Source organism: Tubulanus polymorphus, chromosome 10, assembly GCF_964204645.1.
Source record: "Tubulanus polymorphus chromosome 10, tnTubPoly1.2, whole genome shotgun sequence".
Lineage (NCBI taxonomy): Eukaryota > Metazoa > Nemertea > Palaeonemertea > Tubulaniformes > Tubulanidae > Tubulanus > Tubulanus polymorphus.
The window spans coordinates 11,225,284-11,246,270 of record NC_134034.1 but is presented as its reverse complement, the minus strand read 5'-3'; the positions used below and the strand labels follow the sequence as shown (position 1 = coordinate 11,246,270).

The following is a 20,987-nucleotide window of genomic DNA, read 5'->3' as shown; positions in this document are numbered from 1 at the left end:
GTTTGTTAAGCAGTATGTAATATATTTAAATCAGAGGGATAAAGTGGCCTGGTCGTGAATATTTAGACTACTAAATCAGGCAGACGTCGCGCGCATCTGCACGGCACCTTGTGCGGCGGTGCGTCCGGTTCGTCGTTTCGTATCGGTTCCGTTCCGAGCGCCTAAATTAGCAATTTATATCGCGTCGCCCGGTTTGTTCCGCAATAAATAAACATGAGATTCTGAGACTGCTGCATAACCATTCAACACAGAGACAAATATTAGGAGTGGAGAGTGGACGGACTGGGAGCAGTGGAGAGTGGACGGACTGGAGAGTGGACGGACTGGGAGGAGTGGAGAGTGGACGGACTGGGAGGAGTGGAGAGTGGACGGACTGGGAGGAGTGGAGAGTGGACGGACTGGGAGATGGGGCGTGAGGGGAGAATCCTTGAAAATTTAGGAGATCATTCCCTGTTGAATATGGCAAGTATGAGGACGAGGGGGAGAAAAGAAGAGGGTAGGGATGCGAGAGAACACTAAAGAGAGGAGGGGGAGAGAAGACAGGTGGAGTGGGGAGGCATGGAGATGAGGTCGAATGGAGCGAGGAGAGAAAAAGGGTAACGCTTGCAACGACTTCAAACGACAATCAGTACAGCTTATACGTAGCTGAAATAAAGCTGAGGTATTTAATATCGCACTGTTGATGACACCTCGAAACAAACGATTTTCGTTCCCGCGACGACACACGCACACGGCGACAGCGGGGGAGGGGAGGAGGGCGCCGCGGCGGTGGGGGTTAAACGCTGTGCTTCATCGACGGAAAATTAATTACTGACGCTTATGAACACAACTCATCATAGTCTCTACAGAAAACAGAGAGACAGATAGTGGGAGAGAGAGAGAGAGCGAGGAATGAGATTTAAATCGATCCATTTTCAGAAACCGTAACTACGGCTCCGTATTGTCGCGACGAAGCATGAGTTGTTATTATTAATATCATTAATATTTTTTTTTCATTCAGATGAATTCCTTTATCCTCCACAGCGGCAGCTGTCGTCTGTTCTTTCATTCGATGTCATTTTGCGCAGTAGAGATTGAATTAGAACTGTTTCTTAATAATTTTGACGCAGGATCGAGGTAACCGTTTCGCTGGATGGGTCGGACCTATATATAAACGTTGTACTTTATCGTTAAGCATACACCGACACAAATCGACTACACTATCGATCGAGAAAATATTGTTCCCGTGTCTGTGTCCCATGGTAACATCTGTGAACCGCATACCCCCGAACAAGTTAAGAAAAACGCCCGCGTGTTTCCAACTCTTTCGATAGGATTTTTATCTTAATATTCGTACATCGCCTCATTTTGTGTTCCTCCTTTGTAGCGATCGATTTGTCTCTGGGAAAATTGACACGAAAATTGCCGCCTCTCTCTGACGATCGCAGCGCCAGCCTATCTATCTGCGTGACTGACGAGTGAAAGAAGGCACTGCGTGACTGACGAGTGAAAGAAAGCACTGCTATAAATCTCAACAATACGACGGGTTTTTATCAGTTTTCGTTTATTTCAAAAATCCCAGTATCGACATCATTTTTTCGCCCCGCGGGGAGAAGGCAATTTCTGCGAAATGAGCAATTTCTTTTCTATCATTTGAGATATCACCCGTCTAAATGACAAGGTATATAATATGTGATGTACATGAACTCTGTTTCAGAAAATACATGTTCCTTATACAAGAAAATATATAAATTCGCTGTCGGAATGTCTTTTGATTTCGTTATATATTAGGCCTATCTATTCGAAGTACTAAATTTCGATGAACTTGTATCAAGAATATATGCCGAAATCGAATTTCTTTATATCTATTTTCTTAGTTCCATAACCCGGTTTTTCTGCCAACGTTTTTGTCCACCAGTACAGCAGGATTAAGCGAGAAATGTAAATATGGCAAATCCAGATATTTTTGTTTCTTTTCAATTGAAAATATCCGAGATTTCATAACACTCTTGCTATTTCGGTCGAATATCAAAATATCAATATATATATATATATATATATATATATATATATATATATATATATATATATATATATATATATATATATATATATATATATATATATATATATATATATATATATATATATATATATATATATATATATATATATATATATATATATATATATATATATATATATATATATATATATATATATATATATATATATATATATATATATATATATAAATTGAACTGGAAATACTAGAACTAGACGAAATAGAACTTCGGTAATGTGACGACTTATATCTGATGACGGTTTCAACTGTAAATCTACGGTTTTCGTCATCTATTGTCAAGTGCAAATGTCTCTTCCTAGGCACCAAGACGAGTACATAATTGATATACAGATAAACGAATCGTAATGCGCGTGCGCGCGAGCCGCGTATATAGTCAGTATTTCGTCTTTATTTCTCATATTTATCGATTGAACTTCACTAATACTAAAAACACGTTTAAAGGTTATCGTATGACAGTAATGACAGTAATATTGTATATATGTACGGGTACGCCGTGTACGCACATGTATGATGTATACGACGTACGATGTATTCCACACGGTTATATAAAACGACAACTATTTTCAGTATTTTGCCGTCGGCAATACGGCGATGGGCGCCATTTCTTTTGAAATCGAGACCCTTGTTGTTTTTACTGATGGTTTTATGCGCTTTGATTATCAAAGACGTACAAATTCGATTTATATGAGTTTTATATATACATCACGTAAAATCGCTGCCGGGCCGGCATGCGCATTGAGACGCGCGCGTGGGATTTTCCCTTTATTTCGCGACTGGCCTCGTGTGATTTCTACTAAACACGACTTCATGATCGTGTTTAGATATATTAAAAGTCCATCGTATAAGGGAGCATCTCAAAACTTGTATAGTTCCGTCAATTAGAATAACTGTCTAATTGGTTTCAACCACAGCATCAAGAAGAGAGACGGTTAAATCTACTGCTTGTAATATATATATTTGAAACTGCAATTCAATTCAATGTTATTTTGCACCGCAATAAATCGATAGTTCGGCAGTCGATCGTGATGAATCCGCGGGAGCCCTACACCCCCTCCCCTCACCCCCTTCCGCGAATTATTCTAATTGAAGAAACTATCGAAATTTTGAGATGCTCCCTAAGAGTTTGTTGATTTTCAACGAGTTAATTCTGAGTCAACTCTCACGCAACTGGCCGTGGAACTGCATCCGGATGGTACCGGTTTATACTTCAAAACGTTTCGTAATATCGGTTTCTTGTCGTACGCAAAAAATTCAAATTTCTTTGATAAAAACTACGTAATTACGTCGTGTACTCGTGATATTCCGGGATGGGCTCGCCGATATCTACGCGCGTGCCGGTGCATTCGACACGGTGAGATGACGTTCATGAGTAGCAGCAAGTTCTGTAAAATCTGACATGTATAATTTCCAGTCATTTCGTACGAACGCGCACTCCCCTAACGAGTGAACTTATTCAACTGTGGTTAAAACGCTGTACGCCGTAATTAGGTACCGTCTGTTCCGGCGGTGTGTCGGAGTGAGAGAGGTATTCTAATATATTTCTCGTCACGCGGGAGGAAATAGGTATATATATATATAGATATAATGTGAATCTGTCTTTACCCCGAGCACTGGAGCGGCCATTATCGTAACCTTTATCAGCGGAATCGAGTAAATATTGCTCGTGGACATTCTAGCTAATTTAGCAGCAAATGATGATCGTACCCGTACGGATTGTACCCGTATGCCACCAGATGGCGCGACTAGCACCACGGCGAATAGAACAGATTCTCCGTGACCAAAACCTTCCAAATAATGTTTCCACAAATAGATGCTAATCCGAGTTATATACATTGAATATGGGGCAATACAAAAAAGAAATGTTTCTAAAGTTTTAAAGGCAGCTCAAAAAATTTAGGGTGGGACTAGTCCTTGGACCCACTTCAGCAGTTCTGAGTTAGAGCATGGACTCTAAAACGAATAGAGTCCATGGTTACAGTAAACTCTTGAGTTAGTTAGTTCATTTTCAATGAGTTTACTCAGAGTTAAATCTCAACTCGGAACTGTGGAACTGGACCCCGGTCGCCCCAGACCGCTCTTGCTTGTGTGCTGTATAAATGATACTGAATTGTAGATAAAACATGTTTGTTAATAACGTGAATTGTTATGTTTCAAAATGCTTTTATTTTTTGTTTCTTTTTTCGTAATTGACTGCAAATTCTCTATTTTGCTCTGAAATGGACGGAACGTTGATAATATCTGTTGAATTCGTTTCAATTCGATGGAATATGCGAACAAAATTGGTCCGTTATAATATCGATCAGAAAATTGATTATTCTAAGCTCCGCGTATGATTGATCCTTAGCGATCGAGATCGCGCTTTCATTCTCTTACGTTAGGTTATCGACGGTGATTGAAAAATCTACGGGGCGCCTACCGAACTACAAGCGCAGCCTGGCGGACGAACGAACCTCATTCATTGTCCGCGATCGGAAATCAATAAAACTATTAACCCAAAGACGACCGCTCTGTCGTACATCAAAACATTTCCGTTTCCGGTCCGCCGTAGCTGGCACACCGAGCTACGAGTGCGTGTTTTATTTGAGTATATTCAAGGAAGGAAAAGATTGTGATGAAAGAGGGGCGAGGGTGAGAGGGGGCGTAAACGACTTAGAGATAATGGGATGAAGGGGAGAGTGGAGAAGGGAGGAGGGAAGGGAGAGAAAAGACGAGGGGAGGGGAGGTGGGAGGCGGAATAGAAAAGATGGGAAACTAGATGAGAAGAGGAAGAGGGGAGAAAAAAGGAGAGAGATGGAGAGAGGGGTGAGGAGAGAGGAAGGGGAGGAGAGAGGGGGATGGTGTAGGCGTTTAGAATCGAAAGAGATTTTATGTCCGCTTTCGGGACAATATTGGACATCGACGTGTTCCCTACATGCCGCAGTGGACCCCAAAACATCGTCATTGTATGAATTAAATGTCAATGACGACCATAAAATTGAAGAAGCAAGCGTTTTTAATTACTGTGGGCGAAACAATCCTCGATTCAGATAGTAAACCCTAAACCCAGCCAGTGGGTTGAAGCGTAGACGTCGTCTTCCTAAAACCAGCGCTCAAAACGGGGGCCAGTTTTTCAGGATATTTCACTTGAAACCGGGTCAAAATTCCATCGAACTATCATCGATATATTGTACTCAACGTCATTTTAAAGCCTATATGACAATGAAACGGGTTTCCCTGGTCTACAGAATGAGTATAAATAGTTCATTTTAAAAGTGAATAAATTCTGGTGCGGAGTCGTGTCGGGTCGTCAAGATTACTCAATAGGAACCTTGATTTATGTATTCGAATAAAAGAATAAAAAACCGATGAATACAAATACCACGGCTATTAGAATACGCGCAAGAATTCCGATTTAATTTCAGGGAAGGTAACAATAAGGAGGAATGTTTGAAGAAAAAGTGAGCATTTAAAGAGGAGGTTTACCTAGAAATGTGTACAGTAGGCCAATCTACGATACTTAGAGTACTAAGACATCTTGAAACATGAGTTCAAACAAATCGACTCACCTTGTCTGTAATCTCTGACGAGGACAGTTCTATCCTCGCTTAGAAGACACTCTGTCTCCTCTCTTTTTTTCTCTCTCTCTCGCCACTTATCACGAGTTTGCGTTGATCCTCTTACTATTTTTCTTACTGCTGTCTCTGTCCCTCTCTTGTCGAATGCATCCGTCGTAATTTTCGCGTATCAAATGTTAGATCACGAGAGAGCGCCGTATCGTTCGCGCTATCCGCTGCCGTCGGCACCTGCATCAACTACCACTGCGATCCGCTGCCGCAGCTACCATTAGAATAAACCTACCAACAATGACTGTTTTGTTTCCTTTGTATATTGTACTATGTTATTTTACTCATTGGTCGCTACTCTATACCAATCGCGACGTCCACCATCCTTCGTTCCGCATCGCTTGGGGTGTTTATCAGATCAATTAAAAAACTGTCAATCATCGCGACACGCCACGCGCACGTGATCACGTGGGGCGCGATATCGTCGTTTAACGGATTTTAAATGTATTGAAATGTCAAATTTGCAACGATTTTATTTTGCTTGAAGCGATGCTTACGATGATATTACATGTTTTCGGTATTTGCGTAACATGATGTAGTATTGTTAAAAGTGGAGGGATCGGCATAAAATGAATCGGCATCGGCTACGGAAAATATTGGAATTTTCTGACTGAGGAGGCACGGTGGAACCTTAAAATGCGACCGCCCGTAGTCCCGGGGGGAGGTCATCCCCGTCCCCCTCAGAGCCCCTTAAAGTCGTAATTCGAAATTAAATCGAATTGAAATATTTATTTATTTCTAAAAAATCATTGCACTTTCAGGCGATGTTGAATTAAAAAAGGCAGTTTGCATTGCAAATACACTTAATTCGTAGTATCATCAGTAGAAAATCCGGTAGAGCAAAGTGTCTCTAATCTCTTTAAAGGCGTCACACGAAATTCATCAATTTCACATTCATCACGTTTCCTTCCCTGGCGATGATGTAACGACTATAACTGCTGAATCGGTAAAATAGAAGATAGCGTTCTCGGCCCCGGTCCGATTTATGCAATGTGAATTTGCTAGAACTCTACTATAAAGATCCACTTGTGAGGGTGTTAGTAGTGAATAGTCACCACACCTATATGACTGCCGGTCACCACACTGACCAGACAAACTCCGTCTGTCGCTATCTCGGTATCCGAGTGGTTTGGGCGCTCTGATCGGCTTGAATACTCATGGGTCGAGAACGGGACTGCAGTTGCTGAAAGCTTGGTTACGCGGATGATTACCATAGTTACAATGAAATTCTAATTGTCACTATATCAACTATCCACTTGTATGAACCAACTTTTCAGCAACTGCAACCCCGGGTTCAGGCAATTTAAAAAGAAATGAATTTTTTTGGTAGAAAAGCACATATTCAACGACTCAACAGGAGATTGGTTCAGATATTTTGTAAAAAAATGTGTTTTTTCTCCAGAAATTTCTCTGAGGCCGGTTGCTCAAAGGTTGGTTAAGATAATCGGTAAGGTAACCAACTTATCCACCGGTTAGTTAACCACTATAGTCAATTAGATTTTCGAGCAACCCAGCCTAACGAACGGCTAAGAGTCTAAACAACCTTTGAGCAACCATTCCCTGCATTGTCAGTTAGGTGAAATATCAACGGTGAAATATCAACCCGTTTTCTCCACGAAACAACGAGTTCTCGGAGATCTGAGACAATAAGATCTTGGTTTTGATGGACGGTCGGAAATTCACCGACGCCGCCGACGCCGAGTCACACACTGTGACAGTTCAAATCCAAATCGATCAATCACAAGAAAAGTCTTCAGATAAGAAAATATCAATCCATCACTAAAACCCCGACTCACATATTTACATATGTTAGTTTTCTACTCCATCAAACTTCGGATTCTACTAAAATAGACTAAAAAGTTGTATCTTTCGCGACGCTTATAAAGGCAGCGGTAACTTTCTGTCCCACCTTTTGCTCATGTATCTTAAATAGTTAGTCTATAGACTGATCACCTGATAGTTCTTGTCCAAATCTTTAGAAAGAGGCAAAATATGTATACGCAGTTTAAGATAAGGCACAAAAGTACATGTAATATATATCGGTTCCATGGTGTAGTGGTTATCACATCTGCTTAACACGCAGAAGGTCTCGGGTTCGAAACCCGATGGAACCTTGTTTTATTTTATTCTTTTATGAAACTGATGATGAATAAACTTGCAAATGCCCTTTTGCCACGGTACTCCTGGGCGAAATTTTGTTATCGCCAGTTTGTGATTATAGTCGAACTTTAAGCGACCATGGATTTGAGCGCGGTCGCTGTAGTTCGGACCCATTTCCGTGATGGCCGAGACTGTGAAATACGTTATTAGTTAACGTATAGTATACTTTATTGTAAGTTATTAGCTCCGAGGCTCTAACCACGAAACCGAAGTCGCCCTGGGCCAAATTCGGTTTTCGTATCTAGTCGACTAGTGGTCGGAACTAATAACCGAATGCGCTTGATTTTCGAACTATTTCCGGAAAATAGTTCCGACTATCGGATATTCGGTTTCGTTTAGTTCGACTATACTCGACTAACTCAGATAACCGAAGGTAGCCCTGGCTGTTGCACTATTCGATCACGTGTCCGTCCACCTGAGGTGGCTATACTGTCTGATACATTATGTCTGTCCGGTTGGCCACTGGGAGTATTAGCTTCAATAACTTTTGTGACTGTCATTTCTGGATGTGGGACAAATCATTACTAGCATAAAAAAACCTCGTAGGCCAGCGGAGATGTGGAATAGATTTAAGCTGATTGGAGTAAATTTCTACATATATCAATCATTTTTATCTTCATTGTCGAAATTTCAGCCGTCGATATCTTATCATCGGGCTAAATAAATGGAGGTTCGAATCTCAATTCCGATATAGATCCGTCCACGACCTGCTGTGCTGTTCACAAACTTACCGCGTAACAAACCGAGTTGAACACTTTAGATTGAACGATGTTCGTGAAATCGTTGATTTTCGTTTGCTCCGTCGCTGCTCTGTTCGGCGCTGGTGCAGAGGGGTTGTTTTTCGGCAAGTTTGGAATGCCATTGCACGCGTCTTGTAAAATAGCCTGGTAAGCAGCAGAATTTTTTATGAACATTTTGAAAGAAAAAGCAGGAATTCATCAATATTCGCCTTGTCTCCATCGTTCAGGGCTTCCACAGTTCTGAGTATAAAAAAGTATATTTGTAAATATTTGGTTTTTTTTCACCTATGATAATCTGTATTGGTGACAGGGAACTGCAGAACACGGGTTCCTTGCTCAGTTAAAACTCACGAGTTTGAATGAGTTTATTTCACGCTATATCAGTAACTAACGGGACATGGACGCGTCACTAAGAATGGACTATTGATATTTCCATTATTATTCAATTATTCCATACTTTATTATCAATATAATTATTACTAAAACTAGCATTATATTTTTGTAATTATCGTGTTATTTTCGTGTTCAGTGCAATGTTATCATAACTTCGGAGTAAATAATCTAAACTGAAACTGAGTTCAGAGGAGTTTACAAGATCAATAACTCAGATCTGCGGGACGTTGGTTCCGTAGTCAGTAAAACTTATGAGTTTAAATGAGTTTATAATCAGGCTACTGATCACTCGGAACGCAGACTCATCTGTACCTCTATATCATATTTGAAATTTTCCACTTATCTGTTTTGTAGGACGTTCGGTGAAAATTGCGGCGTTATTCACGGCAAAATTCTCGCTCAAATCGACGCGTGGAAAACGGCCGATAACTGCGCTAATGGTGGAGAAAAGTGCTTATATATCGTAAATATTTCACGCGACCCGTCACACCATCTCCTCCAATTGCCTCGAAGAAAAAAAAACTCAATGAAGAACAACTTAACCGAATAAAATTAAGAAAAACTTTACTAGTGACATTCCGACTCGATATGACGCCATTTTCAAACCTATTTTGCCATATACAAGCTTAGTATTTCTTCGGACATATTATACTAGCTATTTCTTAAGACCATTCCTATGAATCAAGACCAACTGGACCCAGTTCCGCAATAATGTCCCTGAGTAACTGGGCCTGCAGTTTTAGTTTTTTATTACATTCCCTCCCCCTGATCCCCGCCATCCATTCTGTTCCGCGAGATACGTCCAATTTGGTCGTACATTTCCAGTTTAAGCGCTCATTGACATCGCAACAACATCCATTTGAAATCGCTATAATTCTTGCATTGAAATTACTATCATTTCTTTCAGTTGAAAATTGCGTCGGACTCTGAAATTAAAGCCAGCCATTTGACCCCGGTAGCGAAATATTCCGACAGTTTATCTTTCAAATTTCAAGCAAGCGAGGACGGAAAATCGTGCTCGGTCGAGGTAGGTGTTTGTCATATGGTCGTCAAACGCACGAACCGTGTATGAACGTCGCAGTTGACGGCCAATTGACGGCCAATATAGCGCGAGTGAACCTTCCCGTATAAAAGGACCTTCAGGGTAGGAAAAACCCTCACTTATAAACATTAAATCATTGAATACAATAAACCTCACATAACTCGGGCATTGTCAACTCAAAATTCTGATTAACTCGGACAAAACAAAATCAATTTCTTATTTTTCTTTTAACTCGGAGACTTTTTGTGACACTGATTTTACCTGCGACGCGTCACTGTACTCTTGCACGAGTAACTGGACCTACACAGACCCGAGGACGCCTTTCACCTGAACAAAATATCTTATATATTCACTTTCTAAAAGTGCATTTGTTTCCTAAGATTCACCCTGTAGGAAATTTGAATTAGAAAAGGGGTAGATTTTGCGTCGCCGTTCACATAAAAAAAGGTCAAGGCTTTGATGAATGCATATAGACCACTCCATTGTTAATATAGCGTAAATGTGGTATGAAATGTATTGTTAATAACTTTGTTATCAAGACGGGTTTATATTTTCTGTTGTTTTGTAAATATTGTTTATAATATATTCTTTAGTCTACCTCCATACCGTGGAAATGGTTGGAGTGTAAATACTTTCTTGGAAATTGAAATATTTCTAAAAGAATTTCCCAATGCCCTAAAAAAAACCTAGATTCCAAAGTAAGTAATTCAGGCAATTTCTAGCCAACTCGGATGTACGGGGTAATCTCTGGGGTCTGAAACCCTGCCTTCCCAATGGGGTTGACCTTTTCGTCAAGACAGAGATCAAATCTCATTTCCTGCTACAGAGATAATCACTTTTGCAACGATCCAACCTTTTATAATTGCAGAAATACGCAATAAATATAGCATATCTTTCAATCCATTTTCATCTCATGGGTGCTCGCTTCAGCGGCATTCTATAAAGGCTTTGCTTGGAAATGTAACGTAACCCAATGATCTTTGTACAGCACATTTTCCATACATTCATTAAAACATCAAACTTTTCTCAATCCTATAATTGTAAATATTACGATGTATCGATGTACATGTTCTTTTCTATGAAATGAATGAAAATGAACGTGAACCGGTTGAATTCATCTTTCAGGCTTACTCGTCGTCAGATGTGTGGTACGCCGTCTTGGACAAAGGGACGAATTACTGTAACCTACGTAACTTAATCGATGGTAAATATCATAATCTATCATCGGTAACCTAAGCCCACGAGGGACAAGGGCCTATATCTAAAATCATTTGTAAGACCAACTGATTGCTAAAAGCCAATCCAACAACTTAAGACCAATAAAACCATTTCGGCTCGTTAACCGATCTAAAAACTGAAGACCAGTCAAGACCATTTGGTTGTATTTGAGTTGTAACAAATTAAGACCAGTCTAAGTTCATTTTGGTTCTATAATCCATCTAACAGCTTAAAACAATTTCAATTCATAGCCAAATTTAATTTAAGACCAGTCTAAGACCATGGATTTCAGTATAGCCAATCTAACAACTTAAGGCCGGTCTGAGCCCATTTTGGTACTAAAACCAATCTAAAACCTTACGACCAGTATTTGAGTTTAAAGCCACATTTGGAAGTAAGTCACGACACTTCAACTGGGTCAAGGACCCGGTTCCACTGTAAAGTTTGAGTCTAAAGGCAATTCTTTGATTTCTCGAATCAATTTTTCAGGTGCCGGATTGGATAAAACTAATGGCTTCAAAGAAGAGACCAGCAACAGTAAATGCACCCAGTTCACGTCCGCTAATTGCGAAAAATACTAATTCAGACTAAACTATCATTTATAAATTCATGTTTGATATCAGTTGAATAAATAGTAGCTTTCATCTGGAAATTTCTTTTTCAAAAACATTCGCTACTACATGAGGTATGCGTAGACACCACTAATACTACTAGCAAGAAGGAAAAGTAGACTCCTCTCAAGTCTGATCTTTTGACTTGAGAGTGATATCTGAGTTGGATAGTACAGTAGACGCCGCTCAAGTCGGATCTTTTGACTTGACAGTGATAATATGAGTTGGATGGTACAGTAGACTCCGCTCAAGTCCGATCTTTTGACTTGAGAGTGATATCTGCGTTGGATAGTACAGTAGACGCCGCTCAAGTCGGATCTTTTGACTTGAGAGTGATATCTGAGTTGGATAGTACAGTAGACGCCGCTCAAGTCGGATCTTTTGACTTGACAGTGATAATATGAGTTGGATGATACAGTAGACTCCGCTCAAGTCAGATCTTTTGACTTGAGAGTGATATCTGAGTTGGATAGTACAGTAGACTCCTCTCAAGTCTGATCTTTTGACTTGAGAGTGATATCTGAGTTGGATGATACAGTAGACGCCGCTCAAGTCGGATCTTTTGACTTGAGAATGAGAAGGGGTATAACTATCGGAGTTCCCCAAGGTTCTATTCTCGGTCCTCTTTTATATCTATTATTCATAAATGATTGTGTCAATGCTTCAAAAATTCTTGACTTCACCCTTTTTGCAGATGACACAACATGCTTCGCTTATTCAAAAGATCATAAGAAGATATTCCAACTGATAAACAATGAACTCATCAAACTTCGAATGTGGTTTCAAGTTAATAAATTGTCTCTTAACCTTGAAAAATGTTATTTTATGATTTTCGGTAATTTCAAGGGTACCCCTTGTGCCATAAAAATTGGAAATGTCCCAATAAAGCAAGTTCATTCCACAAAATTTCTTGGTTTATATATTGATAGTAAACTGACGTGGTCTGACCACATATCATTTGTCTGTAAAAAGATCTCTCGTAGTATTGGTGTTTTGAATAGAGTTAAAAGACGATTGCCAGTTTTAGTGATGAAAACGCTATACTATAGTTTTGTTTACCCGTATCTCCAATACTGCAATTTTATCTGGGGCAATAACTACGAATCGAGAATCAGGCCAATAATCCTACTTCAAAAGCGTGCGATCAGGGTAATATCGAAGGTTACCTTCTTTGACCATACAGCCCCCATCTTCAAAAACTTAGGTATCCTTACTTTTCGAGCAATGACGAAATTTCAATTGTGCTTTTTCATATTTAAATATAAGAATTCACTACTGCCTAACTCGTTTTCAGATTATTTTTCATTAAATTCCGACTTTCACCATCATCATACTCGAAACCGTCATGCATTCAAAGTAGAACAATTTAGAACCAATCGAAAGAAATTTTCATTAAAAGTATCAGCCCCTTTAACTTGGAATAACTTACCTTACTCACTGAAGATCATTGGATCAGTATCCCCTCCAGTTTTTAAACGTGCTCTCAAACAGTATCTTCTCAATTAATGTTTCGATAACCTTGCCAGTCTCTGCCATCTGGCACTTAGATATTTTCAGTGTGAATGTAGTGTGAAAGAGAGTGTGATTGGGTGTACGAGGGTGGCATGAATATCATATAAACCTTAACAGGTTTCTTCATGTTTCCCTCCATCTTGAATTTTTGTATTTGTATTACTTTGTACGATTATTATAATTCAAAATGGAAAAATAAATAATAATAATAATAATGATATCTGAGTTGGATAGTACAGTAGACGCCGCTCAAGTCGGATCTTTTGACTTGACAGTGATATCTGAGTTGGATGGTACAGTAGACTCCTCTCAAGTCTGATCTTTTGACTTGAGAGTGATATCTGAGTTGGATGATACAGTAGACTCCGCTCAAGTCGGATCTTTTGACTTGACAGTGATAATATGAGTTGGATGGTACAGTAGACTCCGCTCAAGTCGGATCTTTTGACTTGACAGTGATGTATGTATTAACGAAGTTTATGCCGTTAATGGAGTGGGGAACTATCGATGGTAGAACCTTAAAAAGATGAGTTAAATACAAATATAGTTTCGACGTAGAGAGTTGTTTATTTGCTGACGTCCTGAGTCAGAATCTTTGATTAGATATTTAGTACACTTAATTTTAGATATATATATACGTAATAGTTTTGAATAATAGATATAAGGGTAACCGCTAAGATTCAAGACCATTAAGCATTTAGGCCTAAGTATGAAATTACGAGACAGATGAACTTACCTTAAAAAGATGAGTTAAATACAAATATAGTTTTGACGTAGAGAGTTGTTTATTTGCTGACGTCCTGAGTCAGAATGTTTGATTTTCCTTCTCAAGATACTCAGCTGGCCCATCACCAAGGGGCGGGTCAACAAACAAACAAAACTCGTTGATTTGGTCAAAACTAAGTCCAACTTCTCAAAACAATAGATTGATCTGCTAATTGTACATAGTAACCGTCTAGGCAGAAACAGATTGAGCATGCTCAACAGGTGCAAACAAAGCTGGTAGACCTGTGAGATACTAACAATTAGTTGAATAACATGATTTTACTAATTAATGGTGACTGGAGACAGAGCGTTTAAACAAAGGTTTAATTCTCAAACAGGTTGATATGTGAGTTGGATGAAACATTAGACTACGCTCATGTCAGATCTTTGCAAAATTTAAAAAGAGTTTCATTACAAACCCGGGGAATAATCGTGATATATATATATATATATATATATATATATATATATATATATATATATATATATATATATATATATATATATATATATATATATATATATATATATATACAATCATCAGCTGTCACGAACGTCTGTTACCAGAAAGGAAACAGGTTTTTCTTATTGCCAGCGTAAAGTGAGCATCGACGGATTCTTATTGGACATTACATTCAAAAGCGGATTTTTCTCTTTGTTGGTTCGTTTTCATTTCTGCGAAAAATATGCACGCGATATATTATAGAAAGGGGAATTATTTATATCTATTCCTTCGAATTCGTATATTAATTCTAGCGGTTTATATATGCACCACGTGACCGTGTGAAGGCCGCACCGGAAATTCGCCTACATGCAGAAATAAAATCATCGATGCGCAATTGGGCCACGTGCTCTGTCGTTCATTTGGCATTGTGTCCGTCGTACTGTATACACGACACCCGGAGCAGACCAGAAACTCAAGCATGTTACTGGACAATAAAATATCGATCGTAGGCGTTCCGTTGAAGGATGGGCAGGTAAGGATTCGTATTCGGAATAAGGAAAAGATGACATCGAATCGTTTAGAAAAAAAACCGGTATCTTTTCTTTCGACATAAAAAGTGTATATATCAATTTCTTTGATTTTCGATTTTTATTTATAAGTCGATCTTTTTGTTAAGCATAAACAATTTGTAATAAGATGGCTTTAAAGATATGTTAAAATCTTTGGATCTCCTCTCCCTATCTCCTCTCTTTTTCTTACCCTCTTCTTTCTTTCCCCTCTCTCTCTTCCTACTAATATATACTTATCATTTCGATGGACTTTTTCACCAACGCATTTCGCCTTACGTTCGGTCAACACGTTTCGCTTCAGAGTAAAGATGGCGTTGACCAGGGTCCAGCGGCTATCAGGCAGGCCGGCCTTATTGATGAACTGAAGAAAATGAAATTATCCGTTTTCGACTACGGAGATGTGGAGGTGTCAGTGACGAATGACGACGATAGTAAACCACACGGTATAAACAGAGTGAAATCAGTGGGAGCCACGTTAAATAAGGTAACAAAAAACAAATATATATATATATATATATATATATATATATATATATATATATATATATATATATATATATATATATATATATATATATATATATATATATATATATATATATATATATATATATATATATATATATATATATATATATATATATACATATATATATATATATATATATATATATATATATATATATATATAGAGGACCGTACATAGCCGTACAAAATGTTTCCTTATAAGTCACATATAAGTCACAAGCTCAAGGAATCATTTTCGGACTTTATACCAGTTTTTCGTGATTATTGTTGGATTCTCTATATGGCTAAGATTATATCGCCACAACACGGACGTTTTAACGATATCGTGATCCGTGAAGTTTTACGCATGGAATATATATAAATTCATAGGTAGTTCTACTGTTGATGCGTTCATTTCAAATAAATCTCTGAAGATCTGAAGATGAATTCGGGGAATTTCATCCAAAACGTCATTTAAACTAATTTTTTCGATTTCTAATTATCAACATTGTTGGTATTTGTATCGACGGCATGTGTGCGTACAATATGTTTCGCCGTTATCGTCTAATATACACATTGTCATTAACAATAGGGGTTTGAAGTCAATGCGTGGTCAGCTAGACCAGCTGCTGCAGCTGCACAGGGTTCACCGGCAAACCATGGATTAGTTTCGCCTTAATCTCTTCGAATCCTACCGCAGCTTGGGTTACAAAGTTCACCGTCATATTTTAATTCGCAATTAGAATAACATTCGAATTATCATTGTGTGAATAATATTTAAAAGTCACTGTATGTATATATATATGAAAGTTATTGTACGTTATAATGATATTTTGATAGTGTTACCATTAGCGATTAGATACCACGATAACATCAGTAAAAGCAAAAATACATGTATTTTTGGTAAAAGCGAAAACGACAACTAGTACCTCGTAGGTTAACTAGATTTTATTATAAGTACGAGCTTCCGCTATTAGCGTATTAAGGCATCTTCATTAGATGAACGATGACTTTCTAACTAATACTTTTTATAAAATCCAGCTAACCTACAAAGTACTATTTGACTTGATGTTTACTGATTTGACAGCATAACCGGCCGGTCCCACAGTTGGGAGTTTAGTTTGACTCGATATGATAACTCTAATTCAGGGATTACATCTGTTGGGCCTGTGACAGGTTATTAACGCAGTTCCTCCACGACTTCCTACCAGATGATATCCCATTTATGTACTGCATTCAGTGAAATCAACCTAGCCTCAATACTTAAGTCTTTTTTCGATTTTAAGGGATATTTTGAAGGGATTTTAAGTTTATTGGTCCATGGTAAAGATGTACAATATGCATTTGTATATAATAGCATATCAAGCCTACTGATGATTTTAAAAGTTACAGGCCTGTGAGAAACAATTTTTTATTGTCGTGGCTAAATGCCGATTTTTGATAGGTTCTAATATTGCCGCGGCGATTACCGAGATTTCGAAAATTGGCCTCTGCCCAAATTATGTAAATCATGATAGTACATCATGTTACTGTCGCATGTTACAAAGGCGTGCTCACAAATAGTCCCAAAACTAGAATTAAAGAAAAAGAAAATCATCGTTGCCTTCATTTGAAGTTCTCGATGAATAGTAACGAATACGACATGTTTTTTTTCCACAGCTTTCTGACGTCGTCAACAAATTGTCCGCGGAAAGCGATTTGACGGTTGTTTTGGGAGGTACGTTATCGGGCGGTTCCGCTAAATAGCTCTTAAATTGAAATTTTTATTCTAACCGAAGATGAATTTGGGAATAAGGGAATTTGGACCATTTATCCTTGCTATTTGTTTCGTCCACACTTGTGCTCAGTGCTTTACCTGAGACATTTTTAATTGAAAAAGAACTACAAACACCAGACATTAGACATTTTATCAGCACACTTTCAAAAACTGATCGTCCACACTTCACATGTGTTCAGTGCTTCTGAGACATTTCTAATTGAAAAAGAACTACAAACACCAGGCAAGCTCACCACTACTGGTGAATGTCCAATATCAAAAAGGTCTGGTTCCAGGCTGCAGATTTATAACTAAAATATGCTTGTTTTTGCGCAGGAGACCACAGTATGGCTTTAGGATCGATGCACGGTCACTTACTGACGTCATCAGACATGTGTGTTATCTGGATCGACGCACACAGCGATATAAACACGCCGGAAACGTCACCCAGCGGAAACCTACACGGAATGCCGGTGGCTTTCTTCCTTCGCGAACTGCAACGACACGTACCGGACATCCCAGAATTGAAATGGCGTAAATCCTCGTAAGCCAATACGTAGCTAGAACCTTCGTAAAAATAAACACCCAAATCTCCTTAAAGCCCATATGACGTCATCAAATTATCTTCTAGTTATCGGATGTTGTCAGAAAGAAAGCTTTGATCCAATTTCGAGTATATGTAGGTAAATTTGATGATGTCATAGGGGGAACAAAGTTCCATGTTCTTTCATTTATCTATTTTACTTTCGTTTATTTCATGTTTCCAAATCAAACTTAACCGAAACTGCACCGAAGCGTTTAACTAGTATTTTTTGACGTATCATCTTTACTCCATATTCTTGTTCTACTATTTTTTTTTGGTTTTATTCTATTATCTATAGTTTACAAGCGAAGAATTTGGTATATATCGGTTTGAGGGAAGTTGACCCTGGCGAGCGAAGTTTCATTGACAATCTCGGAATTCCGAATTTCGGCATGGACGACATCGACAAATACGGAATCAATAACGTGCTAGAAATGGCGCTGAAAGCCGTGAATCCAAAGTGAGTTGTTTCACTATGAAATCGAGAGTCCGTTCACTGATAATGTGACCGCTTCAATAAGAATAAAAAAGAAATTCCATTCAAAGAAAACATTTTCAAAACTGAAAAAAGGGAGTAGGCTAGTGACGTTTCGATTCAATTCTATAAGCAATTTTCAAAACTAAGAGAGTAGTGATGTTTAGACTCAATTCTATCAGCCATTTTCAAAACTAAGAGAGTAGTGACGTTGAGACTCGATTCTATCAGCCATTTTCAAAAACTAAGAGAGTAGTGACGTTTAGACTCAATTTTTAATTTATGAGCCATTTTCAAAACTAAACGTCTCTACTCCCTCAGTTTTTTTTTCATAATTGTGGTTTTTTTATTTAATTGTATCGTAGACAGTCACGTGTCTGTGGAATCCAATGAATTTCTATATTTTTCAATTCTATGAGCCATTTTCAAAACTAAGAGAGTAGTGACGTTTAGACTCAATTCTAAGAGCCATTTTTAAAACTAAGAGAGTAGTGACGTTTAGATTCAATTCTATCAGCCATTTTCAAAACTAAGAGAGTAGTGACGTTTAGACTCAATTCTATGAGCTATTTTCAAAACTAAGAGAGTAGTGACGTTTAGACTCAATTCTAAGAGCCATTTTTAAAACTAAGAGAGTAGTGACGTTTAGACTCAATTCTATGAGCCATTTTCAAAACTAAGAGAGTAGTGACGTTTAGACTCAATTCTATGAGACATTTTCAAAACTAAGAGAGTAGCGACGTTTCGATTCAATTTTATGAGCCATTTTCAAAATCTAAGATCGTAGTGACGTTTAGATTCAATTAAGCCATTTTCAAAAACTAAGAGAGTAATGACGTTTAAACTCAATTGTTAATTTATGAGCCATTTTCAAACGTAAACGTCTCTACTCCCTTAGTTTTTTTTTTCATAATATTGTGGTTTTTTATGTAATTGTATCGTAGACAGTCACGTGTCTGTGGAAACGAATGAATTTCTATATTTTTATTCTCGCAGTAATGATCGCGCAATTCACTTGAGTTTCGACATCGACGCTTTGGACCCGCTGGAGACCCCGAGCACTGGTACCCCCGCACTCGGAGGTCTATCATATCGCGAAGCACTATGCATAGCCGAACGTCTATCAAAAACAGGTATATATATATATTTAAAAAAAAAAAACACGCTCGAACGAGCTGCGCTATATGGAGCTTTATCCAAAAACCCGAATTGTTTTTTTAAATCTGTGTCAACGAGCCTTAAAGCGAACTACGGGTTACGATGATTTATCGTACGAATCTAACTTAGGTTGTCACAGTAGAGCATATCCGTAACCCAACACACCGCTACTGTGGCAAGCGAGTGGCAACCTATAGTACTAACTCGAAGTTTATGGGCATAATAATAATGATAATTCTATTTTCCTTGCGTGTCATACAAGATTAGTATTTACATTATAAGAACTCGCGCAGTTTGTACACTTACATAGGATGAGGGACACAGGGTGAGTCTATAAGGGCTGTACTTATAATTATTAAGGCACTGTGCCCCACGTGCATTCTGGCATTTGGGAAGATAATCACCATCGAATTGGTTTTGAGTGAATGTTGAATCCGATGTTTTGATTCTCATTGTACAGGTCAAGTGAAAGTAATGGATATCGCGGAAGTGAATCCGAAAATCGGCTCGTCACAAGACCGTGAAAAAACTGTTAACATCGCCGTCGAGTTGGTGAAATCCGTCTGCGGGATGCTCAGAACTGAACACTAAAACCAGCAACGAAAAGAAAGTCCAGTTTTTATAGGAACATAAAATTAATGTCGGTTTTTAGGCATTTTCTCGGGTGAAGCATGAACCATCCGGTGACGTCCGGCGTTTGGAACTCAAAACTAACTTCAACTTGACTGTGATTGGTTCTTACTTTAAACAAAATACGTTACGATCCGTTGTGTGATAGGGGCTACACCTAGATATTGTCTGTAATGGAAATGAGTTTGACAGGATAAATTTCACCTACGTATTTTTTTCGTTTTATCTATTTACTCATTTTCCATCGTTTATTCATGTATTTACTTTGTCTATTTTTAACTCATTTCTCAATGTGCGACTTTCAAATCTCATTTTAACCCAAATGCACTAGGCTAATGTCGTTTTAACAGGCGAATGTTGAGTATTTCAGAAGGGGACGCGTCGGTACTCCTCAAATTTTACTTTTATGGAAATTAAAAAAGAATATATTTCGTTGAATTCATATCTGATTGTTCTTCGATTTAGGAGGAAAACGCGATCTACGCAGTTAGGGGCGGATCTAGGGGCGAACTATAAGACAGGAGCGCGGAAAAATCGTATCCTGATGTATCCTGAAAAGGGCCAGTGAAGTGTCCAAGCGGCCAAATTCAAGGAATTTTGGAAGATTTGAAATTTCAGCACATTTTCATACAATTTCTCGGACACTTGAAGCGCTAAATCAGCAAAAAGCTGTTCTTTAAGTTACGAGTGGAAAAGCAGCCCTGAAGAGATGCCATTGTATCTCAGTACAGGCGAGCACGAGAAAATAGCGACGGG

General features: G+C 38.4%; 2 protein-coding genes and 1 non-coding gene across 3 annotated transcripts; all 3 read left to right on the top strand.

Annotated features, from left to right (window-relative positions):
• The first annotated feature begins 7,708 nt into the window (after window positions 1-7,708).
• Trnav-aac (transfer RNA valine (anticodon AAC)) lies at window positions 7,709-7,781 on the top strand. The gene has a single exon. It is a non-coding gene; the product is annotated as a tRNA-Val (tRNA).
• A 747-nt stretch (window positions 7,782-8,528) lies between these two features.
• Window positions 8,529-11,872, top strand: LOC141912300 (uncharacterized). Its single transcript, XM_074803545.1, has 5 exons — window positions 8,529-8,714; window positions 9,315-9,423; window positions 9,868-9,987; window positions 11,128-11,206; window positions 11,710-11,872. The coding sequence occupies exons 1-5, from the start codon at window positions 8,596-8,598 to the stop codon at window positions 11,799-11,801; spliced, it is 519 nt and encodes a 172-aa protein (XP_074659646.1). The 5' UTR covers window positions 8,529-8,595; the 3' UTR covers window positions 11,802-11,872.
• A 2,977-nt stretch (window positions 11,873-14,849) lies between these two features.
• On the top strand, window positions 14,850-20,663 carry LOC141912298 (arginase-1-like). Its single transcript, XM_074803543.1, has 7 exons — window positions 14,850-15,085; window positions 15,424-15,606; window positions 17,289-17,346; window positions 17,722-17,929; window positions 18,267-18,428; window positions 19,440-19,576; window positions 20,062-20,663. The coding sequence occupies exons 1-7, from the start codon at window positions 15,032-15,034 to the stop codon at window positions 20,190-20,192; spliced, it is 933 nt and encodes a 310-aa protein (XP_074659644.1). The 5' UTR covers window positions 14,850-15,031; the 3' UTR covers window positions 20,193-20,663.
• Window positions 20,664-20,987: the final 324 nt, after the last annotated feature.